General features: G+C 42.9%; 1 protein-coding gene across 10 annotated transcripts in view; it reads right to left on the bottom strand.

Moving 5' to 3' along the window:
* The window catches only part of PITPNM3 (PITPNM family member 3), a 357499-nt gene that overhangs the window by 123547 nt on the left and 206866 nt on the right, over positions 1–27086 (bottom strand). For 9 of the 10 annotated variants that reach the window (XM_039507588.1, XM_039507587.1, XM_039507586.1 and 6 more), the window contains one exon: positions 3813–3863. The exons of the other annotated variant lie outside the window; for it this stretch is intronic. In XM_039507588.1, the coding sequence (XP_039363522.1) occupies positions 3813–3863 (51 nt within the window). The remainder of the gene's footprint in view (positions 1–3812; positions 3864–27086) is intronic. 10 annotated transcript variants of the gene reach the window in all.

Below are 27086 nucleotides of genomic sequence, written 5' to 3'. Positions count from 1 at the left end.
CCTCTTATTTCAGATACCTTGGTGCCCATACCTTTTCATTTCCATTTTGAGGAACTGCAGGTGGATAGTACTACTGCTGTTCAAGGAGATGTAGAAATGCTAAAAGCCCATCGAGTTACGAGACCAGTCCCATGGAGTACAGAGAAAGCATCAAGGTGCCTAATCAAAAGCCAATTAAAGTCAATGGATAGACTGCCATCGACTTGAATGGGGCACTGTATCACATTTGATCTATGGATAGAGCCTAAGCCTGCAATCTGTCTAGTGCCAGCAGCAGTGGTACCTGGGAGGGACCAAGTACATTTATATGGAATGGAAGAAGCAAAATAACCAAGAACTAGCAACAGTGAAGCTGTTCACAGCATCACAGCAATGGAAGGACTGAAAGCTGCAGTTGGAGGAGCAATCAGACAGAACCAGCACGACACTGACATGCACAAAAGGTCTGAGAACCACTGAGTCACCAAAAGGAACCTCAATTAGGCAAAATTACCATCTGCTTAAGCAGCAGACATTGCTATTAACAGTCACTGGCTTAAATCAGCTCCCTGGGAGACTTCCCAGTTAAGCAGATTTCCTGAGTAAGTGGAGTGTGCTCTATCCTGGGACAGCAAAGCGATTAAATTAAAAAACTTTAAATGTGAAAGGAAAAAAACCAACTTTGCCAAGTAAGACCTGCATGTTCAATGTTTCAGGGGGTTGTTTTATTTTACTTTCAACAACTCTATATTTATTCCAAGTTTAAGATTCACAATGTTTGGCCAATGTGTTCTCTAGCATCACTGTCCCTTCCTATCAACACTATGGCTTTTTTATTCGCCTGTCGTTTACACTGGTTTTACATCTGTTGTAACTCCATTTGCTTCCTGACTGATACGGAGTGGAGAATCAGAGCCATCATCTTAAATGAGAAGATTATAGTCACAGATTATCAAGAAAATTAAGTTTAATAAAAAAGGCAAGTCACAGGAGGATTCTTACTCTTTTTCTATGAACAACCCAACTTGTTGCAATAACTACATTTTAAAGATATATGCAGGAATTGCAATTGCTTGCTTGGAGTCAGTCTGCACTGGAAAAAAAAATCAAGCTGATTTCCAGCTGCAAATATCATATGATCTTAGCTAGAGACTTTGATAAAATTAGTTGTTTCTGCTTTGGAAGCAGATCTTAATGATCAGTGTATTTGAGGAAAACTGAAAGACTTCTCGCATAGGTCATTCGCAGGGCTTGAACTGTAGCCATTCAGAAAAGACTTTTACCACTTGAGCTCAAGAAGTAACTCCATTAGTTAGCAGCAGTAGTAGAGTGTTACCACCCTATATCCATGGTCAGCATCCTATAGAGGAATAGAGGTTATACATATTCAGGCCCTAATTATTTACCATTCAGGCCATTGCAGAAAATTAATCACATGCATTTGCAGGCCTTCCATAGTTTCTAAAGGTAGAATAAGGTGTACAGCACCAATTCAGAATAGTTCCCTTGGCTGAGATTTAAGTGTGTGCTTAAATAGCTTGCTGCAATCGAATCATAGATTATCAGATAATTGTATTAACAGCAGCAAATTAAAAGAAGTTCAATCTGTCTTAAGATAAAAAGATTTTCTTGTTTAAAAGATATAAGGTCTCATTATAAAAATCAGCAGGAACTAGTAAGCATCATTTGGCAGGACAGTTGCTGGACTGCGCACCAGCTCATTAAAAACTATGCTAATACTTCTGCAATTGTTAGCAAAATTCATGACCCACAACAATTAAAATGAAGTAGGGTTGACATAAAAGTACCAAATAGTTATTCATGGCTGAGAAAAGGAATTGGCAAATTATAAAGTTGCCAACTCACAGAAGTAAATCAAATGTGACATGATAAATTAACTGTTAAACTATTCTATTTCGTAGCCTTACAGTCAATATCAAGGCTTGATGACTGCTATCTTGACCAACACATTGGGGGTTGAACTAGGGACTTCCAAAGATAAAAGTATGAGCTACTGCAGCTGGAGCTAAGAGGAATCAGGCTTTCTTGCTGGCGCTGTAACAGAGTCATATCCTCTGTGGCTTGGGGACAGAGAGAGACCTGTAATACATTCACCAGTGGTTTACAAAGGTCTCTCAGAAGGAGTTTCACGGTCAGGCTGGGGATACAGCCAAACTGATCACTGCACTCGAAGTGCATCAGATTGGAAGTTCACGCTGTAGAAAAAAGAAGGATCTGAATGGGAAGTAGAACAAGTATTTACACAGCAAGGTCAAGATGTTCAAAGCCATTTCAGGAATTTAGGGAACTGGGTATCCAAATCCCACGGCAGCTTTGAAAATACCAGCTCAAGTCTTTACATACATACATAGTTAGTTAGTTAACCAACCAACCCATAAGGGGGAAAAATAACTTAGCTGTTCCTTAGCTTCTTAAAGTTCAGATTCGGTTCAAGTTTGGATCAAAATTTAGGTCAGTTCTTATTTTATCCAGCCCATCCCTAATTTCTTGATACATTTATTCAAGAGGAATTTAGAGTAAAACTGTGACCGAGAAAACTAACTATACATAAAAAAGTGTAAGATGGTCTCAATCCCTGAAGAAAACTGTATTTCCATTGCCACACTCCCATAAGAAATCATGCGGTTCTTTGCCATCTGCTGCGCTGTTACTAGCTGTTTATAACAACAAATCTGTCAAGAGAAATATGTTCACATAAAGCCTATAACATATGCTTTCTATTAACCAATGATAAAGAATATTTTAATATACTGGATATTCTTGCAGACTGCAATGTTTAGAGGAAAACAATGAAACACAATGGGCCAGATCCTTTGCTGGAAACCTCAAGGGCAGGCAGAGTAGAGCTGCACCATATCAGCTCTATGTTGCTCCTGCATCAGAAGAATTCTCTTAAGTGCCACTGAAGCTTCCTTACAGACCCTAGATGCTACCAGTGTGGACTATAGGAGATGGAGCAACACCCAGATTCTGGTTTTCCGTGAGCAGCCTTCTCCGCTGGTACCAGCCCCAGACACCTATGCTGGGTGAGATATTACTTTCAGGGTGGAAGGGTTGGTTAATATGTCCACACCTGCAGTGTGCATTGGTGGACAGAGTTATAGAGATTTCCCAGTGAACAAAAAGAGGGGAAAACCTACAGTGTTTCCCAGCCAGGGCTATGGCAGAATGTGAGACCATCCCAATTCTCCAAGGAACTCAGAGCTCTCCATCATAACGCACTCTTCACAGCTAGCACCACCAGAGCATGAGCAACCAACACCAGGCTGGTATTTAAGCCTGTCTCTGATGGGGTGGGATGCCATGACATGAAGATGCCTCACAATTGCAGGTTTGGCACCATTGTCTGACCAGCCCTGTCTCTGGCAGGAACCCACATCTAAAACAGCAACATACCTTACATCTCTATACGATATAAAAGAGTCAGCAGAGCATGGAAGACTGAATAGGGGTCATTCTGAACTGTATGATCATTCTGAACAGAATTAACCTGTGTTGTCCCAACAAAGACATGCCTTGAAACATGGCAACACCCCGACTTTCCAATTACTCTAGACCCCCACAATTCTAACCATGGGTATAAAACATTGCTTAACACATTAAAAAATTAAAAGCTACAGTAACTTGATTAATAATTTTTATCATCCTAGTTAAATGTCAGACAACAACTCCAATTTTCCCTGACCTAACATTTCAACAGCATAAAAATAGACTTAAAACTGGTCAATGTTTAATGGAGCCCTGTTTTCTGTTGTTGTCTCTAGTTTGCCACACAGCACAGAATACAAAAAAAGGAAAGAACCTTGACTCACGTTGCTTTTCCTGGAGAAATCCAGACGAGCAAACTGCAGGCTCTTCACCTGCTAAGAAAATAAGACAAAGTGAAATGAGCCTTGTTTACATGAGTCAAGCTCTTTACTTATTCTCATATACTACGGTGTGCATATCACAATGGGTGACAATTTGCCACTGATTTACACAGTTCCCATTGGCTTCAATGGGAATAGCTCAGCATGCAGAATGATGTTGGGAAATGACTCTACTTTTTCATCAAATACTACTCCACTTGCCAGATTCTTTTTCATAAGGAGGGATCACAGGTAGTTTTCCTACCCAGAAGTTCATTTAGTTTGTTTGTAGCATAACCTCGTGGGGAAAAAAATGATCTGTCACACAAATTGTAACCAATTTAGTGACATTATAAACCATCAATCTCCTTTACTTATTTTTACAGAAGGACCGTTTGAATCATTTATGGGCTTAAAGTTGTAGACAAAAGGGGTTTTTCCTTTAGGTCTAAATGGTGGAAAACTGGGACAAGGAAATCTTAATGACAACGATCTGCTAGGCTCCCGTTCTGCAACTTCTTCCACATAGACAGACTCCTAACCCCACACACAGCCCCACTGATGTAACTGGCGCGCCACATTGACTTTAGTGGGGCTCCATTTCGGTGCAGGGGTCCACACATGTAGTTTTCATTGCAGGATTGGGGAATTATGAGACACTTTGCATCCACGGATCTCAAAGCACTTCACAAAGGAAAAACAGTATCATCATGACCATTTTACCAATAAGAACCACTAAAGGTTTAGCTACACTGCAGCTGAAGGTGTAATTTCCTGCTTGGGTAGATGTACAGGCACTAGCTTTGATTGCGCTAGTGTGCTAAAAACAACATTGTAGCTGGGGCAGCATGGGTGATGGTGTGGGCTAGCCACCAGAGGACAATCCTGTCCGAGACACTAGGTAGGCTCAGGCAGCTAGCCTGTGCCACCATGGCTATGCTATTTTTATCATGTTAGCTCAACCAAAGCTAGTGCACATACATCTACCCAAGCTGGAAATTACACCCTCCAGCTCCAAGGTAGATGTACCTTAAGGCACAAAGAGGGGAACTGACTTGTCCATGGTTAGTGGAAGAGCTGGGACTAGAACTTAGGTATTCCATCACTGCCCCACAGTCCCTGTGAACCATACTGCCACATTGTATTAACCTTTCTAACACATGCACACTTTAAAGCCTAGTTAGTAAACCTAACCTCAGTGCTGTGTACAATGCAATGTATAGTCTTCAATGTTTCAAATAGTCTTATGGAAATAATAAACCACACAGGCCTATGTCCCTGGAAACTCTAATACCCTCATAATGTCAGGTGTCATTTCCATTTCCTGTTATATGAACTTCAAGTGTAGTCTCAGTTTATATCTGGTACAACCTTTACGAGGGGACTACACTATGCTCTTGAACAAAGATGGACTCAGTCTTTTCTATCTCTAACTGCCATGATCCTTTGAAGAAAAATAGTCAACAAACCAAGACCCTTCCAGCCATTCTGTTCATAATTGAAGCTGCAAATTCTCACTCACAAAAGAAGTCCTTCCTTGTTTCCACAATAATAGGGTGCATACTGGCATAAGCCCTATCAGTTAAAAAAAAATCACACCCATAACCAACATAGTTATATTGGTATAAAAACTGAGTGGACCTTAGAGAATACACACTTGAATCTTTCATATTCCTTTTATCCTTCAGAATGGGAATGGATTATTTATTTGTTTTAAAAGAAATTCAGTCTTACTCAATAGAATTATTCATCATGTAGTAGCAAAAACTTGATGCTACTTGAAGGGCCTGGAACGTATATTACTTAATTTGGTTACTTGTGTCATCAACTTGTCAATCTAGGGTCTAATTAATGCTCCTCTGTGTCTATCTGACTTGAGAAACTTATTAAATTTCAGGAAGGAATTTTCCTCCAGGGTAGTTTGGCAGTGGCCCTGGAGGTTTTTCGCCTTCCTCCGCAGCATGGGGCAGGGGTCGCTTGCTGGAGGATTATCTGCTACTTGAAGTCTTTAAATCAGGATTTGGGGACTTCAACAGCTGAGTCAAGGGAGAGAATTATTTCAGGAGTGGGTGGGTCAGCTTTTGTGGCCTGCATCTTGCGGGAGGTCAGACTAGATGATCATAATGGTCCCTTCTGATCTTAAGTTCTATGATTCTATGAAATACACATCACTAAAATCCACTAGTAAAAGCATATCAAGAGCACCTGTTAAAAGCTTAACAGTGCAACTGTGCCAATGTAAATCTGAAGTGTAGACCTGCCCCCACTGAAGTTAATGGAACGATTCCTGTTGACTTTGCTGGGAGTTAGATCAGGGACTAAGATAAGACATTCTCTAGCTGAATTTCCTGAGTGTCAGTATTAGAGGGGTTGGTAATTTGATTCATAGCTTCTCTGACCAAGAACAGAACCTGTGCTACAGCACTGAGTGTACGGAATCCAGACCAGTAGGGAGGTGACACCAGATCTAACGTGGAACCATACAGCATGAACTACTATGAAGCCCTTCAAATCTCATTGTCTCAAATTTAAATCCTGCTGATCGACTCCAGCTGGTTTATCACCATATCATTCTTTCAGTTTAGTACAGATTAAATGCTTCACCAGTCTGCCTTATTCGGTCTTTAACGGCCAAGGTGACCTCCACTATCAAAAACTGCTAATTTATCAAGCATCAACCAACCAAAAATAATTATGAATACTAACACCCAACAAGCATCAATTACAGACAAATATTTTAACTGTCATAGGCCAAGAAAAATATCACATCAGCGATATAAACCACAGCTCCTTGCATCTAAAGCCAGTGGAAAATTGTGGATGAGTTCCCAGAGACAATAGCAATTACAGTTTCTCTTTTACATAATCTGGTACTTTCTCCTAGGGCCTACAGATTTTTTGGTGATTACCCATTTGGCAGACCTAGTATTCTATAGACTGTACAAGAGAAAGAGCCATTTCTGGGGCAGCTGCCAACTGCACATGATAATTTCAAGAAGCAGTTTGAATTTTTTTCTTTTGTCAGAATAACGACTTTTTGAAAACTTTTGTCAATGCTACAAAAAAATTTCAACTGGTGTTTCAAAAAATTCTGACCACCTCTAATAATTACTAATGATTGTTTGTATTGTAATAGTGCCTAACGGTCCAATTGAAATCAAGGGTCTACTGGACTAGGGGCCATATATACATACACAATGAGAAGGAGCCCCTCTTATATTACAATGATATTTCCAATCACAAGCCAGCTTCCCCACATGCTTCTGGGGAAGGGCAGGGTGGTAGCAGAAGCCAGACCTACCTACTTCTGCCTTCCTTCAGGCTCCCTACTCTCCTCCAGCCCTTCCTTGTTTGCTTATAGGGTCTTGGCTGCTAGGGATAATGCTATCCAATTAGCTCCTCAGCTTTATCTCCATTCAGTTAATTGGCCTCCTCTGCCAACTGCCTGTCTTTCAATTAGAGCTCAATTAATATAAACTGGTGGGGAGTTGAGTGACAGGATGCTGAGTTAGCTCCCAGCAGGTACTCTTCTGCAGCTAAGGTATATTAAATAGATTTTGCTGTTGCACTAGTATAATTAGAGAGCCAGAGAGAGTGAACGTCTTGAGGATCAGCCCCATAACAAAAAGGAACCCATGCCTTTTACCACTGATGGATGGACCAATTGAGAACAGCAGCACAGTCACCCCTTTCTTTTTTGTCACAGGTTCTCAAGTTACCACAGCCAGCACCTCAGCTTTAAAATAGCTCTGCAGCACGGAGCATGCTGAAAAGAGCAAGTGACAGGCCCTCTAATTTACAGCAACAAAAAGCTGACACTCTGCATTTTTCATGCTGAAATGGCAAGCAATGAAAGTCTCTTGGCATCTGACATTTGAGGCAAGAAAATTGTTTGAATTAACCTCTTTTCAATCTTCATATTCAATCTCTTTCACTTATCAGCACCTCGTCGGGGCATTTGGTGGATTGCAGCACCACCAAAGAGCTTGGTCACAAATGTTATCTCCTTGTAGCTTACTGGGGAGAAAATGCTATCTGCGGTAGCTCGTAGGCAGGGGAGTAATTGTTGATGTGAGCCATCAGTCACTATCCGTGGAAGGGCTTCTGAAGCCTTCAGAAACGTGGCTGTTAAAAACTAGGTCATTGCTCACTTTGTGGCTTGCATAGGCCATGCTTGTTGCTCACACCAGGGGCTCCTTGAATAACTCCATTCCCTCTCTCAACCTCCGTGTGCCATGCTCCCATCCCCCTGTATTTCAGGGACCCCCTGCAACTCTCCCCAGCCATCCCCCTGCCCAGGGTTCTGTGCAACCCCCCATTCTCCATCCCATACTAATGGCTCTGTGTGCATCCCATTCCATCTTCCCCCATGCACTCATTCCCCCCACAGCAAGGGCTCTGTGTGCTCCCTGTTCCCCCACTCCATAGGTCTCCTTCACCAGGATTCCTCATACATAAGGGGAGGGAGGCACACACAGGGCCACCCAGAGGATTCAGGGGGCCTGCGGCAAAGCAATTTCGGGGGCACCTTCCATAAAAAAAAGTTGCAATACTATAGAATACTATATTCTCGTGGGGGCCCCTGTGGGAACCGGGGCAAATTGCCCCACTTCCCCCTCCGCCCCCGGGCAGCCCTGGGCACACAGAGCCCCTACCAGCATCCCCCAATTCTTCCCTAAACCAGGGGTTGTGTGTGCTCTATTCACCCCTTCCCCCACAGCAGGCTCCACCATTCTCTACCCCATCCCAGGCCAGAGGTTGTGTGTATGCCCCCCATTTCACTACCTTTCTCCTCCCACCACCATTATTTTTCTGTCTGGGAGTTAAGTCATTCAAGATGCTAATATGTTAAACCCTAGGAGAACAGGCAGAAATGAGATGGGGTATTGTTATGCAGGAAGGCATTAATGGGATGCCATCACCCAGTTTGATCTGGAGGCGTTCGAGGCTGAGGTTGTGGCTGTCCTAAAAAGCTGGCAGAGGCTTCATGGGTTCCATTCCCCCCAACTTTTCTAAAAATCAATAGAGTTCTGGTCACTGCTGTCTAGAACATTTTCTGAAATTTTGGAATCGATCAGATGCAGTGTTCAAAAGTTATCACACGACGGAGACAGAGAAATTGAGTCATGTTGACCATAAGGTCTTCGAAAGCTCAGCCAACAAGGATTGAGCCTCTATATCGTGAGCAAAGTCAAATGTTTCAAATCACTTGAGTCCAAAATGCAACAAAAATACATGAGAGACAAGGAGGTGAGGTAATATCATTTATTGGACCAACTTCCCAAGCTTGTCTCTCCAATAATGTTGTAGGCAGTGTTGTTGTAGCCGTGTTGGTCCCAGGATATTAGAGAGGCAAGATTGGTGAGATTAATATATTTTATTGGACCAGCTTCTGTTGGTGAGAGAAACAAGCTTGTGAAGTTGATCCAGTAAAAGGTATTACTTCACCCTCTTGTCTCTCTAATATCCTGGGACCCTACAACAACACTGCATACAAAAATACAAGATGTCCATTAAATAACAAAGGAATTCAAGAACAGAACTTTCCTCTAACAGCTACAGCTCATGGTGTGTGTAACTCTGCTCACCAGGTGCTTATATTCCCAAGTACTGGTTACTAAATATTAATCATGGAGAGAGGACAAAGATGCCTTAAAATTACACTGCATATAAATTGTCCAACCCTGAACAACAGAGCTGGATGAACAATAGAAAATAGCTTTCACAAAGGCTTTTGTTCTGCAGCTTTCATAAAGGAACTTTTTTTTAAAAAAAACAAATGTTTTCAAAAGTGAAAATTTTTTATACAAATTTTGAATTAAAAAAAAAAATCAATGCTGTTTTCCTTTCTCCTGCCTTTTAAAAAACTATTTCCATTTGGCCAATGAACTAGAGGGAGGGGAGAGAAAAGGAAAAAGGCGGGGGAGAGAGGGATTACAAATTGAAAACTGTAAAACAGACTAAAAATTGGCCGCTCACTCTAAAGGTGCTGAAACAATTTGCATAGTGGGGGTGCTAAGAGCCATTGAACCAAACTGTAAACCCTGTATATGATAGAAACTACTTCAAGCCAGGGGGTGCAGCAGCACCCCCATCACCTCTAATTCCAGCACCTGTGGCTCGCTCTCAAGTCACTAGATTTAGTCAACTCAAAACCTGCATCATGTTTCCATTCAGTGTTATTTCTTGACAGGAGAGTCCTCCATGTATTTACGTAAAAAAGTAGGAAATTGTGAATGAAAAGCACTTTGTCAGTTTACCGTGTATAACAATGAAAGCCCCAGAAATGAAAAGAAAATAGAGAATGGTAGGAAAATTGACTTTAGCCAGCAGAGCTGGGATGAAGCTATGATCCAAACGCCAATTCATTTCCTGGGTTCTAAACTAATTTTTCTTTTTGTAAAAAGACATTTTCTCAGGAGCCACTAACCTTGCCTCAGGCTACAGTATCATCTGCAATGAAGACAAATGCTAAAAATGTGTCATTGCGTTACACCTTCCACTCCCAAAGTTCCAATCAATGCCTGCTCTCGTACAGGTTCCAGACACATCCTTGATGTTTAATTCTTTCTTAGGGGGATGAGAGGTGAGAAGAGTTCTGGATCAGAAGCCTTTCACACTTTCATCCATGCTGGGAATATTTTTAAGCAGCACTGTAATTTTCTCACTTACAGCAAACTATTCCACAGAGTGGCAAGATGTTTATGGAGTCTTACATTCCAGCGGCAATGATCTATAATAAATATAAAGCATCCCTGATTCTGACTTGTAACACACTCACCAGTGGGCTATATGTGCACATAAATGTGTGAGAGAGAGAACAGGGTTCTCTTATTGAGAGTACAATTCTATTTCCCCCCAAAGGAAGTTAGGAGAAATGGCATATTTAACTGCATCCTTTCATTTCACTTCACTGCCTTTGATCAAAGATCTACATAATTTATAATTCTAATTTAAAAATAATTACATTTACATAAAAAATAATCAGCACAACAGGCTTGACTTCATGGTGGTTCAAGCAATTTAATTTTATGCTGATGGGGTCTGTTTAAAATTCTAAAAGCTCATGTCACGTCACATGGGGGGGGAAACAAACATGTATTAGAATGAAGATAACTGACCATGCACAAATTTGCTACTGGGCAACACGTTCGTTTTCCCCTGGGCTGAACTGCTACAATGGGAGCTGTTGGGTGCTGAATGCTTTTGAAAGTCTGGCCCATATTCAGATGCCTACAAGGGAGCTGGGATCTTTTGAAAACCTGGCCCCTGATTATGGGTGCTGAGCTTTTGCAAATCTGGCCCAGTGCTCTTTTGAAAATTTGGACCTAGAGATTTAGGGCCCAATCCAAAATTTACTTAAATCAATAGGATTCTTATCTTTGAGCCCTTGGAACGAGACCTCAGGTCTTGTCTTCATTGAAGATGTAACCACAGGATTTCCCATTAATACACTCTATGTTCACACATGCACACACCTCTGTCAGTGCTGCACAGCGTGGCTATAGTGCAGACCCCGAGTTAGCTGTAGTGAAAATGTGCAACCACTGGCAATCACAACAATCTAGATGCAATGGTCCTCCAAATCCTTTCCTCTTAATCCCCTGGGCACCCATTCCTGCATACTATCTTGCCGTCTACCTGTGCTCTGACCCCTGACTGGAAGTAGATCATCAATCAGTCTCAGCTCAGCACCTGCTTGCACTCTTGAGTTTGCCTGCTCGAAGTTTCTTCCACCTCCTATACCTCCCGTGTTTGATACAGCAGAACAATGCCAAGAGTGAAACTCACAAGTATGCCTACCCATATTACAATCACACCTTCACTTGCCACATAGACATACCCTTACTTTAGATGTCAGACCCTGCACGCCAAGTCTTTTTCCCTCCTCCCACCCACTCTCAGGCTTCGTTTACACTACCAATTCATGTTGGTATAACACCCTGAGTGACACAGTTGTACCGACCCAACTCCCAGTGTAGACAGCGCTACGTTGACAGGAAGGCTTCTCCCACTGACATAAATTACCACCTCGCAGGGATATGGCATACCTACACTGATGGGGGAAGCTCTCCCGTTGGCGTAGGTAGCATCTTCACTAACTACTCTGGCTGTCCACACTGGTGCTATGTCCCTGGTGCAAGGGAGCTGGACTTGCTTTAACCACAGGGGCCAGCCACCCTATGACAGCTATTCAGTGCGTTGTTGTACTATGAATCTTGGCATACACTCCCAGATAGATGTAATGCTGGTCACGGCCTGATACAACGCCAGCATAGATGCGGGGAGTGACAGCACAATAAGTGTGGTTGTGCTCTTGTGGGCCAGGCTACCACAGGCTGACTAACCCATGATGTCTTACCCTGTGGTTAGCATGAAGTTGAAGTACGGTGACCAGACGTCCCGGTTTTATAGGGACAGTCACAATTTTGGGGTCTTTTTCTTATATAGGCTTCTATTACCCCCCAAACTCCCGTCCCAATTTTTCCACACTTGCTGTCTGGTCACCCTAAGTTGAAGACAAGGCCTCAGTTAGCTCAAGACTGGAAAGCACTTAAAATCATGAGGCATAAAGTACAGCCAATTGTTCACAACTCCTTAAGGTTCAGTTATATCACAGAAAGCTACCATAACTCTGCTTTATTGTGATTATAAAGTAACCAAAGGCATCTGTGAAAGTCTAGATGTTCCTAACAGATTTATAGGTCTCAAAAACATCATTAGACTGCACCACAGAACTGGCAATTTTATACTCCATGTAAAGTTTGGGCCCAAAAGAATGTGACAACATAAAAGTCTTACAACTGAAACCTGATGCTACCATCATTACCTTCTTACCCAGAGTTCTGCTGGGGGATGCTTCACAAGAAAGTGAACCAAGATATATAGGCTCAATCAGATCTGGTCAGTCATAGATTCAGAGGGATAGATTGTATTACCCATACTCAAGGGACTACACACGAGCCTCAGGGCTTCAGCTGGTCACTTACAGGAGTTAAGAAGGGATTTTTTTTTTCTCCAGTGTATTCAGAGGTGGTGGTAGGTTGGGTTTGTTTAGGGATTTTTTTCCCCTCCTTCCTCTGAAGCATTAGAGATGGCCACAGCTGGAGATGGGAGGCCGGACAGGGTCTTGAGGTGGCACCGAGCAGTCTCTCTCAGGTGCTTGGCTGGCTGGTTCTTGCTCAGGTGCTGAGGGTCTAACCCAGGGGTCGGCAGCCTTTCAGAAGAGGTGTGCCAAGTCTTCATTTATTCACTCTAATTTAAGGTTTCACGTGCCAGTAGTACATTTTAACCTTTTTAGAAGGTCTCTTTCTAGAAGACTATAATATATTGTTGTATGTAAAGTAAATAAGGTTTTTAAAATGTTTAAGAAGCTTCATTTAAAATTAAATTAAAATGCAGAGCCCCCCTAGACTTGTGGCCAGGACACAAGCAGTGTGAGTGCCACTGAAAATCAGCTCGCATGCCGCCTTCAGCACACGTGCCTTAGGTTGCCTACCCCGGTCTAAGCAGTCACCATATATAGGGTCATGAAGGAATTTTCCCACAGGTCAGATTATCAGTGGCCTCTTCCTCTGCAGTGGGGGGATGCAGGTAGGGTTGCCACCCATCCAGTTTTCACCAGGACAGTTTGGGTTTTAGCATGTGTCTGAGTGCTATTTGACAAATCCTGATGTCATTTTTTTTTTATTGTGGGGGAAGAGGTGGAGAAGGGATGGGGCCTTGAGGGAAGCCATGGAGCAGGGACGGGGCTGGGGGGAAGAGGCAAAGCAGAGGGCGAGATCTCGGGAGTCCAGTTACCAGCCATTAGAAAGGCGGCGGCATATCACCAGCAGCTCACCTGCAGGATTATCTTGCATTCTTCTCTCCATTGCATTTGCCATTGATCCTCCTATTCTCTCTCTCTCTCCCTCTGGCCTCTAACTGGCCCCATATATATATGGTATGTTATAAGTTTTACTTTGTTTTGTTCCAGTTTGTTAGATACATTGGTGTTGACAGTGTGCTGGCAGTGTGATGAGACACCAGAAGACACACCAGCCCTCCAGATGACCTGGTGGCTCCCAAGGACTCTGTGAGGATGGACAACCCAAGGGACTCCACCCCAGACTCCAGAGAATTCAAGGAAGCCGTGGTAGGGCGGTTGGAATACGTGGCATTGTTTTGTGTTGTGTGTGTGTGTGTGTTGTGTCTGTACTTTACTTGTGTAAGCTTAAGTAAAAAATTAGGCTGTGTGTGTGTAGTGTGTGTGTGGTGTGTGACACACACACACACACACGCACACACAACTGTAAGCTGAAGCTTTTCACTTTTCTAGAGGTTTCTAGGAAAGCGGTTTGTGGGGTGGGCCCTCGTCCTCCTGGAGGCTAAGGAGGAGAGGGAGGAGCCCCCCTGATTTCAGTGTGGTAGCCAGTGCTGAGGCAATGAGCCAGATGGCGGAGAGTGGGGGAAGCAGTGCTGCTGGGCCTGAGGCTGTAACACACACACACACAACACAGGTTTCCTCAGAGGCCGCCAGCAGCAGAGAGGCAGGGGGGGGGGGGGGGGCGGGAGGGGCGCGGCGGCGCGCCACGCCGGGGGCGGGGGGTCTTGGTGGGCGCAGGGGGGGGCCCGGGCTTTCATTGCAATGAAATGCTGCCGGAGACCCCCCCTGCTGGGCCAGGGGGGGGGGGGGGCCTCTGAGGGGCCCAGGCATATCCCCCCCTGCCCCCCCAGGCGGCCCCTGCTCCATCCCATCTCGTGTGTGGTCAGCAGGATGCGCTTGTTCAGATCTGTGACCAAGACTAGACTAGTGAAATGACTGAAATTTATGCTACATTTAAAGAGCCTGATTCTGGAAGCTACTTTAGCATATAAGTAATCTCACCAAAGTCAACAGGACTGCTCGCCTGGTGAAAGTTTGGCACGTGCTCAAGTACTTTCCAAAATCAAAGCCCACGTGAGATTTCTGCTCCGAAAAGTAACGAAAAATAGCATCATGGGTTCTCATGTTCGTTTGGCAATAATCTCCCCATTATGTCTGCTGGTGCTGCCTACCCAGCTCCACATCTGAAAAGATGAGCTGGAATCTTTCTGGGTCACATCACCAACCACAGAGATTCTGCAGTCAAAACTCTCATTCTCAGTCAAAATCTCTCTCTCTCTCCCAGAACTGCATTGGCTCTGCAGCACTAGCAGAGTTAAAGCCTATTTAGTCACTAAAGTAAGCAGATAGGACTCAGAAAACACACAGGGGAAGGCTGCAATTTTTACATAGTCACTTTTCAGAGCAAATGTAGTAATTTTGCATGCAGCAACCTTTGCAGAAACCGTACTCCAGAGTCGTCATCGGGTGTTTAGCACAATTCTTCTGGTCTCTTGTGCTTACATTTTGCTATTCCCTTAGGTTACATGATTCTTGTGAGTAGCTTCAAAGGACAAGCAGAGTATGAAAAGCCACAGAATTAGTAATACAACAGACTTTTTTGGGCCCAAAAACATCAGTTTCTGGGGTGGCAATCAGTTTTGCAGTCTGTCTGTGCTAGTGATCTCACTCTAGTTTACATTTTAAATCAAAATACCATTGGGGTAAAACTATTTATTTTGCATTTCATAATTCAGGTTTTTTCCCCGCCTAGTAAGGATACTGAGAGATGTTGTGGTTAGACTTAGAGATTAATTTAAACGGTGTTTTCAAGGTCTAAGTTTTGTTTTCTCATCTGTCCATGATCAATGTTAAACTGATAGAAATAGAATTGCATCAAAGCTTGAAGGAGAAGAGGGAAAAGAGGCAGCATGGTCCAAGAGATAGGGAACTGGGCTGGGAGTCAGAGAACCCAGATTCTATTCCAAGCTCTGCCACTGACATGTTATGTGACCTTGGGCAAGTCATCTGTGTCCTTCCATTTCCCCATCTGTGATATCAGGATAATAATACTGACTTTCCTTTGTAAAGCCTTTTGATCTCTACCAATGAAAAATCCTATATGGAACTGATTTCTGTGGGTGCTGAATTGGCCTTTAACAGAGCATAAAGAAGAGGGGAGAAAGCTGAGGGATTCATTGCAGGGTCAGGGCCTTAGGGGACCATTTTCAAAATCATAAGATGTAACATTTTCTCATGCACCAATCAATTTAAGCTTTCTACATTTCCTATACATTTGCTGATCTCTACTTTAGAACATAAATAAAACAATATTTAAAAAATAAGATAGCAGCTGCAGAACAGCACCAGTAACCTGCGCTGAAGCAAGATGCCATCAATTAAGATTTGCACGTAAAGGACAGCAGGAATCCAATTCATTATTTATCTCTAGAACCTGCTGGTATGAGTATGTCTGTTGTTTACATCAGCCATCTGATAATGTAATAGGCTGTAGCATTCCAAAATGTATCTGTCCTCTCCCTTCCCTACTTGCTGCACTAAGCCAAATATTCTGTTTGCTGTTCTTCACATCATTTGGCAACAGCAGATGCTATGGCAATAAAATTAATGGCAGCATAAACTGCACCGTCAGTTATATACAAACACCCTTTAATTATTTGACTCTGGGAAAAGATAAGTGGGGGGAGTCACATACCACCTGAAAAAAAAATCAAGTGACTTGTTTATACCAAATACTGATTCACTGTAGACACAATTCATGTGAAGAGGGAAATAGGGGTGTGTGGGGAAAGAGAAATAAGCAAAAGCCACTGTGTTAAAAATAAAGAGCCAAAAGGCTGCAGAGACTTAGGCCAGTTCTATACTATAAACATACATCAGTAGAACTACGTCGCTCAGGGTGTGAAAAATCCAAACCCCTGAGCAACGTAGTTACATTGACCTAACCCCTGGTGTAAACCGCGCTATGTCGACAGGACAGCTTTTCCCGTCGACATAATCCACCTCTGCAAGAGAGAGTAGCTAACTATGCTGAGGGGAGAAGCTCAGAAGCCATTGAAGAATTCTTAATGCACTGACAGACACAGCAGTTACAGCAAGAGAGGTGACATATGTTTGCAAGAGCAAGTCTTTGCACAGCAGAGCTCCAGAAAAATACTGGGGCACGAGCCATAACATTGGGGTGGGGGGGAATGTGTTTGTTTTAAGTGATTTGCCTCAGGAACAGAGGGCAAGTCTACATGACAGCGCTACATCAGCGCAGCGTCACTGCCACAGCTGCGTCGCTGGAGCGCGTCTGGTGAAGACGCTGGATGCCGATGGGAGAGCGCTGGCCTGTCAGTATAATTACTCCACCTCGGCGAGAAGCGGAACACTATGCTGGCAGGAGAGTGTCTTCCGATGATATAGTGCTGGTGTGAACAGTGCAAAACCTGCATTGCTCAGGCTCCAATTCATTGTCAGGTTGATAGTGATCAAAATTAATTGGCATCAGATAGCTTCACTCTGGCCTATGTGAAATTAGATGGCGGTTTGGCTTCAGGTTCTGCTGGGCTGGTGTTTATATTGCAACTGGCACCTGTCTTAGCAGAGGGATTATGGACTGAGTTACTCACCCCTAGAAGTGATCCCTCCACAGAGGTTATATTGCTAATGTGACAATTCAGTATGGAGGAAGCACCGAGTCGTAGAGTTTAAAGCCAGAAGGGACCACCAGATCATCTAGTCTGACCTCCTGTGTATCACAGGCCACCAATATCACCCAGAGAACCCACCCAGAGAACCCAACCACCGAAATGAAATCAAAGTGTTACAGCTCACAGGAGACTAGACTCATGTGCCACAGCCAGAGAATAGGAGGGACCAAGGTGCATCAGTGCTTGAGGCCCCCTGCAATGGCAGGCAAATAATTAAGTGAGATACACCCAGCTAATCCTAGGAGGTCTATGTTACACTTTAACCTCTTCTGTTTGCTCACTGGTTTCCAGATCTGTCAGCCCGACACTTTTCACAAACAGAGAAGGTTTTGTCTACACGCTGCCCCACAGTTTGTACTGGGGGGAGGAGGGGAGTTTGAAGAGCAGTGGCGTGCCATAACTCCGCCATGTGGACACTGCAGCCACACATGAAAAGGTTCCTAGCCGGTGGCATACAATGCTAGTCACACCCTCACAGTCCAAACTATGAGACAGTGTAGGAGACATAACATTCAAATTCACCGTGTGCTTAAGAGCCTTGCTGAAGTGACTGGCTGCACAGGGCTGGAACTGAGTCATCTCCAAACTCACTGGGAATATTTCCTGGAAAATAAACACTACTGTAATAATGATCTGTTTGACCTGCTGTGAGAAACAACTAATGCCCTAACTCTGACAGATTGCATATACTAGTAGAAACTGACTGCAAAATGAGGGGGGAGAGGGGAAATGCATTATACACTCAAGATGATGAGCTTGTTAGAAAAATCTGTCCCTAAACCTGGATTTATTGTGCTGCTGTACTTTGCAATTAACAAATTGCTGCCTGTCAGCTCCTTGGGGGTTTTCTCACCAAGGTATAATTCACCTCTGTACAAAGGGCAAGCACTACCCTGATGCACCACTTAAACCCTTAAAAGGAGTGCTTAAGTAGGAATGAAGAAGTATGTAGGCCTTATTCTGGCCCTTACGTACAAGTGAATTTCACCCCAAGAGATGCAATAGAAGGTTTAACTGTTAAAAGGAGCTTCTTTGTCTTTAGTTCAGTCAGGGACTATTTTATATAAACATCTCTCGCGCTATACTTAAGAGTCATATTTAACAGCAATCTAGGTGAAAAGTTGAGAAACACCTAGAAAGGCCAGTAGTCAAAGATCTCCTGCAGCCTACCACTTCCGACCTTCTTAGTCTTTTCAGAACACTTAACTGGATGGGCTCTTAAGTTGGTGGAAAGCTAAAGCAAAATTGCCACCCAGCAGACAGTTGAAAAGTGCTGATGTTCTATGAACAACCAAATACTGACTATTCGGTCTTGTGCATCTACTTCTGAACCTTTATCTACAGGGAGAGATTAAAACAATGTTTCCCTAGTGAATCCGTTAACACCTCAATCATTTATTTTGTAACATATTTTCCCTCCTTGCCTGATGTCATTTCTCCCTGCAACATGTCACATAATAGAAAACTGAAATCCTAATCTATTTGGGGCAGAGTGGTGGCAAAAAAATTTTTTAAGTGATTAGTGATTTTGGACACCCAACATGAGACAACTTAAAGGGGCCTAATTTTTCTGCGTGGTCAGCACTCTGAAAAATCAGGGCCCTGAAATATGTCTCCAACTGGGCACCCAAAAGCTGTAGCATCTAAAATCTCTAGTCACTTTTGGAAACCTTGTTCCCAGTTTCTTTACTCTGTCTGTAATGTGCTATGTGCACACACAACACTACTGACAACAGGAATTCCAAGCATTACAACAAACGCCATCCTAAATCCCAGTGCTGTTCAGTACTTAAATTGCAACCTAACAGGAGCTTGTGAATGTTACCCTTTTGAATGTATTTTCACTTCTGCAGAATCCAGAGTCCCAAATTCTGCCTTGGTTTACACGTGTGCAACTCTACTGAAGTTAGGGTGACCAGATGTCCTGATTTTATAGGGACTGTCCCGATATTTAGAGCTTTTTTTTAAACATATGGGCTCCTATTACCCCCTACCCCGTCCCTATTTTTCACACTTGCTGTCTGGTCACCCTAACTGAAGTCACTAGGCCAGATTCCACTCTCAGTTAGACACTGCTGTAAATCCAGTGACTTCAGTGGAGCAACCCCAAATTTGCACTGTTGTAACAAAAAACAGAATTTTGCTCCGCTGGTGGTGAGAGCGAAGACCCACTGAGTATGTGCTGCAATTGCAAACAGATTGCTTTTCCTGGAGGCTTATATAAAACAGGCTTGTTTTGAACTGGAGGGAAATAGAAAAAAGTCTAATTAGCTCACTCCACAGATGCAATTCAAAATCAATCTCGCTCAAGAAAAATTATTTTAGTCTTCTGATTTGTTCAGTGCCTTGCAGATATCATCCCTGGCAGGGAACCAGATGTGGCAGCTCAGAGAGTCAATTGGAAATTGTCCCTGTCAGCACTTATAACTGCACCAGTACACACATAAAACAGGCTCTTTTTATATAATGGTGGGGAAAAAACTGAGATCCAAAGATAGGACAATGGAGGGGAAGAAATCACAGCTCAATGCAACCATCATACTTTTGATCAAAAAGCATGGGGAAAAAAAAGAGGCAGGGGGAGGGAGTTACAAAGACCACCCTTTTTAAAAATCACAGCATATGGCAGGGATTGAGCACAATTTTATTTTCCACCTGCCATAATCCCATTTTTGGAGAGCAATCCCTCTGCAATTTATTTAAAAGAGCATAATGGAATTTGTTATATAAAAAGTCAGTGGGAATTTCATAACTGAGGCTAAGTCTACAAAACGGGTGCCATGGTGGCACATCTGTAGTACCGTGGTTCTGCCACCATTCCGTAGAGTGACATAAGGAGTTTTCCCGTCACTGTAGAAACCCCGCCTCCCGGAACAACAGATGTGCAACTGTAAAGACTGAAATATGCAAAACAGAGCATTACATTAACCCCAGCCCCACCCTATTGCATTATGGTAGCACCTACAGGCTTCAGAGGAAGTCAGGAACCCATTGCCCAAGGCTTTGTACAAACCTTAAGGACAATCCCTCCCTTCACGAGAGTTTAATCTCAATAGACAAGATATGCAAAGGGTACAGAGAAGGGAATATCATCATTTTACAGATAGGGAAGTAAGGCCCAGAGAGAATCAGGCTACGTGCTCACAGGCCTGCAGTTTGGACTGTGGTGGGTGAATAGCAGTGTGAAGAGGACTGAAGTTTGAAGAGGACTAAATTAATGAGAACTAGGAACCTTTTAGGTTACAGCTACACTACAGAGTTTACACCGCTGCACCGCTGTAAACTCTCTAACGTAGCTGCACTAAGCCAACAGGTGGGAGCTCTCCCATCAGCTTAACTACTCCAGCCCCATGAGCAGCAGTAGCTCTGTCGGTGGGAACAGCTCTCTCGCCGACATTGCGCTGTCCATTCCATTGCTTATGTCAGTGTAACTCATGTCGCTTAGGTCACCTCTCCGATTGACATCAGTTACACTGTAGTGTAGACACGCCTACAGTGTCCACACAGGGGAGTTACAGCATTGCACTTCTGTGCACGGTGCTATTCCTACCCCCGTAGTCTGAGCTGCTGGACAGCATAGACAATCTCTAATTGACATGCCCAAGGTGACAAAGGAAGTCTGTGGCAGAGCCACCAATTGAACCAGACCTCCTGAATCCCAGTCCAGTGCCTCAACCACAAGACTAACCTTCCACTAACAGTATTGTTCAAGGAAGCAGGCAAAACAGTATCTTTCAGAGTGATGGTATGTAAATACACTGGTGCTCCGATACTACGGAGATGAGCAAATAAAAAAGGTAGACATACTGTTCACAAGTACAATTAATTACCTGATCAGACTCCGCCAATCGCTTATTGCAGTCTCAGTGATGCTGTAAATTAATGGAGTGAAGCCTGATCATGTTTTTGTCAGTATACAAAATACTCTCTCCAGAAAATTCCATGATGCATTAAGATTTAGAGATTTCAGCATGATTCATTGTATACCCTTGTCTAGTTTCTTCTCCAGTGCAGCCAGTTGTCTTTCATGCTATTTCAAATCTACTAGCTCAGAGAATCAAAGTTTGGGAGTTCTGCTTCAGTATTCATGGTGGGGAAAAAACCTTCAGGATGATAGGCAGATAGTGTTTAAGTGGTCTTGACACAAAGCTGACACAATGATAGATGTCTCAATTTATAGGCACTTAGGGAGGTGACAGGTTAATGAAGCTCACACATACAGACTGCACCTAAGTATTCCTTAAATGAGACCTTCAAGCTAAAAATATAAATTAGTTCCATTGACTTTTTTTTTTAAAGTCATGATAAAATCATTGTGAAAATTTAGGATGACAAATTTACACAATTTAATCTTGAGGTATTGCTCAGCCATATTTCAAAAAACCGACAACTAATATACAGCCCAATGGATTAACAGATAACACTACATACTGTAATGAAGATGATCTGGGTATGGGTGCAACATAAAACTCACCCTCAGGCCAGCTAGAGGCCAGGGGTTTTACAGTGTCATTAGCATATATTAATTCCAATGCCTTTCTTGTAGGATGCAGCATGAGCAGCTGCAGTACCTGAATCCCCTCTGAAGATCACTAGAGAAGGAACAACTTTAGTCAAAGACTTTGGTCTAATGTCTGACAGTTTGCCTACCTACAGAACTTTTGCTGATATAACTATATCAGCTGAGCATCCTAGTGGGGACACACAATACTGGTTAGGTCAATAGAACTGTGATGCTGCCCAGCAGAGCTGTCTGCCCTGTTTTCTGACAGTCTGACCTGTGTTTGGCACTCTCCATTGTGAGCCACATATCAGACAATGTGACAATAACGTATGTCACTCAGGGGTGTGAATAAGCCACCCCGAGTGATGTAAGCTACACCCACCTAAGTGCCAGTGTGCACAGTGCTGTGTTGGCAGGAGAGCTTCTCCCATTGACATAGCTACTGCCATTCATTGGGGGTGGATTAATTAAGTTGATGGGAGAGCTCTCTCCCATTGGCTTAGAGCATCTGCACTAACTCTCTAGTGTAGTTATAGCCACAGTGTGTGCTGGCAAAAGGAATAGTGTGTGCTGGCATAGCTACACCATCTCCCTGAACGACAGCAACTATACTGACAAAAGCCCTCTTCTGGCAGTATCGTTGCATATACACACAAGGGTTTTGCCAGCGTAACTCTGTCAGCTAGGGCATGTGATTCCCCTCCTCCACACACACATAGACATAGCTCTGCCAGCAAAACATTGTAGTGTAGACCAAGCCTTGGTGTAAATCCTGGACTAAATGTCCTTGGATATCCCAAAAGGAGAACACTAGAGGGATGGCCTAAGACAGTATTTCCAACCAATAGTGAGACAGGGGCAGGCGGGCAGCAGGTTTATCGAGGGTGTGAGGCAGAGGAGAGCAATAAAGGAAGTGAAGAAAGATGCAGGACCCCAGGATCTCTCTCCTGCTGAACATGGCATAAACACAGGGAATAAGAGGCTAGCCCCTCAGAAACCTTCCTTCTTCCCTCTCTATTCTCACAGCAATGACCATATGAGATTGGGCCATCTCTAACCCCGCATCCTATGTCCAAGAGCGGCTAATTCAAGGCACTTCAGAGGAAGGTGTAAATCCCATTGGACGTGTGTGTGTGTGTGTGTGTGTGTGTGTGTGTGTGTGTGTGTGTGTGTGTGTGTGTGTGTGTGTGTGTGTGTGTGTGTGAGAGAGAGAGAGAGAGAGAGAGGACATATTATTCTATTTTCTCTGTGCCAAAGCATCATGTAGCTTTCTGGTCAGTAGGGTGGAAGAGCCACTGAGGAAGGAAAATTGGAAGAGAATGCAAAAAGAATAAGAAGAAATAGAAAGCAAAAGGTGGCCTTAGGAAAACATATTATTGGAGCTTGATGAGATTTCTGTCCCTTGCCTGTAGCACTCAGTGGGGCTCCCCATTGTGAAGAGTGGATTGCATATAATTTGAAAGAAAAGGTAAGGCAGAAATATGATGTTTTTGCTTGAATAACGCTCAGCTGCAGATACAGTGTGTTACCGCCAATTACAGCTAAGTATGACTGGGCCGACCTGCCTTTGTATTAAATGTCTAACATATAATTTGCTGTCCTGGTGAGATGGAGATTTTGCTTCTATTTTCATGGCTTTACTTCTAGTTATCATTGACTGCAATGACCACAAGAGATGATGTCAAAACGGATAATTCCAGTATATACCTCCCACACCACATTTATCAGTGGACTCCAACAGTCTATCGCATGTCTCCATTTTTTCCCTGATCACGTAGAGACTTTGGGCTCAGTCATGACACAGGCAAAATCTCCCCAACAATCAGGAGTAGTTTTGCCTGAGCACCCATCATCTAGGCCAGATTTCAAAGAAGCTCACTGCATTGGGGGCTGAGCACTGTTTGAAATCTAGCTGCAGTTTTGGGCTCTGAGCAGAGGAAAATGCAGCCCTGAGCTCCGTCAAAAATCTAGCCCCACCAGTGCGACAAAACTTTCAATGTGCCAAAGCCGGGAAAGAATTTGAGAAGTCCCTTGTGTTATTAAAGGCATCAGTGTCTCTGAATGACTCAAACAGCAAAGCTTCCAGAGACAGGCTGTCAGATCCTAGCCCAGGTTATTCAGCCTCGGCATTTTTAATCTGCTATAGTTATTGGGAGTTTTTTAAATCCAGAGGTCAAAGAAACTCATCCTTCCTTAACGTGCTAAAACTTTGCTATATGTTTAGGCGGAAGTGATACGTGGTTGCAATTTAAAGCAATTGGGGCTGATCTGGAATAAATCGACTGCTACAGTGAGACAAGTCCAAATGCTTCGCTCAGATGGTGTGAAAATTCCCAGTAGCAACAGCTGGACACCTCAGTCTGTCTTAAGGGTCATTGGGAAGACAACACATCAGTCTGCATTTGTGGCATATGGAGCACAGAAAAGGTGAATTTCTCAGGCATTTTAAAGTCAGTTATATTTTAAATGACTATTAATTACATTTTGTCAATTACCTAGCTGAGAATTCATCATCCTCTGCAGAATTTTAATTGAATTAGCTGCGATATTCAGAGTAAAACTTTAGTGTATTGGTGGCAAAATTGACTAATGGCTCTTCAAATTTAATTAGGGTGTATTGAATCAATAAGCAACTTTAGTGGCAGGCTGCATTGCAGAAATCAAATTGCCATTTGCTTGTTTGCCTGTTTACTTTTTGTACTGCAAAAATAATAATAAATGTGGGCCTCTATTTTGAGACTTCATATAGTAACAATGATTAGGTTGCAGTCCCCTGGTATGCTGTGGCCTTTAGAATGTATTACCTTTGTGGCTTATAAGCATGGGAAGCATATTGAAAACCCCAACCCTATCAAGTTTCAAATGTTGTTCTGCTAAGGAACCAGAAGGGACCATCTTAAAGCAGTAGAACTCTGCTTCAGTTAGATAAATGGCTTAGAAAAGAGTCATGAGCAGAACATGGGGATTCTATCTTCAAAGCAATGGATGGCTGAGGGATTTGGGTAATGGAATGCACAGCCCTCTTCGTTGGTAGTTCCAATCCAGCTCATGTCAATAGCAACCCAAAATGATTAACTTTTAGTGGATATTTAGAAATGTACATGAAATGAGATAGTGGTCTGAATCGGCTTCTCATTACAAAAACACCACTGCATTTAGCATTAACTGACTTCCTTATTTGCAGTCTCAGCTGAGAAGTCAAGGAGTGAATGGGCTTGGGAGAATGAATTTCTTTTACTCCTAGAGGTGGCTGATCCAGATGAGGTACATTGGTGGAGCTGTACTGCCCAATGCCCTTGATGCCCTGCTTCTGCAAATGAGTTCACTCTCAACCCAGCACATACAGCCTGCATCACCACAAAATCATCATAACAAAAATCCAACCCCAAAATTAATAAGCTTGTTTCCTTCAACCCTCCCCCCCCACACACACACACACACCCTGCACCACCACCACAGCAGCAGCACCATTCAGCCAAACATACTTGTTATAAAGGTATGTAATAATTGGGTAATCACTTATGTGGAAGACAGGAAGAACTGTGAACAGAGGACCTTAGCCGCAGTTACCTTATGTGCTATGACCATAGGGTGACCAGACAGCAAATGTGAAAAATTGGGACAGAGGTGAGGGGTAATAGGAGCCTATATAAGAAAAAGACCCCAAATTCGGGACTGTCCCTATAAAATCAGGACATCTGGTCACCCTATATGACCATGATTTTCCAAAAGTGACAAGTGATTTTGCCCACTCAACCTGAGACACCTTAAAGGGACCTGATTTTCACAGGGATGCTCCAGCACCTTTTGAAAAATCAAGCAAGCCCCTTTAAGATGTGTCAGGACACCCATGACTGTTAGCCACTTCTGAAAATCTTGGCCTGTGATCAAGATTTGCTTAGGGAGCTAAGCAGAGGCTGAATGAGATGGAATTCACCCCTCAGCCTCTAGCTAGGCTTAAAATTTGAAAGCACAGAGTCACAACTGAACATTTTATTGAAGTGAAGCCACAGTAGGCAGTATAGTCTAGTAGACAAAGCAGTGGACTAGAAGCCAGAAAACCTGTTAATTTGCAAAATATATTTACTTTGAAATATTTTAATGGACTAAGGGAATTAGGCACCCAGCTCCCATTCAAGGTGAATTAGAACGGTTTTAAAGTATAAAGAGATGGTAATTATTAAGGTGGGGATTTTCAAGAATGTAGGTACCTATCTCCCGCTGTCAATGGGAGATGCATACCTAACACCCTTTGGTCTCTCTAAAAATACCAGTCTATACTTTTAAAAAGTCCTTAACGAACCTGATTTTAGTTGCACATAAAAACCTAAAAAAAATTAAAATGGAGAGGTCAGAGCAAAGAAATCATGGTAAGTGATTAAACTGAGCATATGAAGCATCAAGACTATAATTATAGAAGACTCCAGATTCATTTTTCTGAGCCAGAGGAGCCTGGAAAGAAAATATCATACAAAAAGGTCTACAGTGATAAATAGACTAAATGGCAGTTTCTTGACCTAGCATGGCAGAAATCCATCCAAACATAATGTGTGTCTAGACAGAGATCTAATCAGCCACTGATGAATTGCAGGGCCACTGTTTTCAAGGAACCAAACTTGGTTACATTTGATGTGATCTTGAAATATCAATTGATGATTGCTATATACTTCAGATTATCCTTTGCCTCTAAAAATGGGTTATGACTAAGAAACTAGACTGGACCTATATAACCCAGAGAAAATTTAATTGAGAAGAGATTATTTAAAAGCAGAGTTAATTATCACCCAATCTGGGAAACTGTATCTTCAAACAAGGAATGGATTTAAGACAAACTCATTATCTTCACTGGAGAGGATGCAAAGCTGAATGCAATTAAATGCCAGAGTAAAATGAAATTTACCAAAGTGTGTTTGACATTTCAGAAAGTAAGATTTTGAAGTGTAAGTGAGAGAACAAAAACAGCACATAATGAGTCAGAGGAGGGTAAGTTAATGGAGGTATTTAACTAACAGCAGCTAAGTCTATTATGCACTGAAAGATAAAAATAAGAAAAATAAATGTATTACCTTAACAGTGAGTTAAATCAATGGAATTTTAACTATTCAGTAGAAATTATAATGTGCAGGAAGAGGGAAGAAGGGGTTCACATGTGGCCCAATTATTGAAAGATCTTC

The sequence above is a fragment of the Mauremys reevesii genome, linkage group 20 (assembly GCF_016161935.1).
Source record: "Mauremys reevesii isolate NIE-2019 linkage group 20, ASM1616193v1, whole genome shotgun sequence".
NCBI classification, from domain to species: domain Eukaryota; kingdom Metazoa; phylum Chordata; order Testudines; family Geoemydidae; genus Mauremys; species Mauremys reevesii.
The sequence above is the reverse complement of the archived record's forward strand: the minus strand, read 5'-3'. Positions and strand labels throughout refer to the sequence as shown.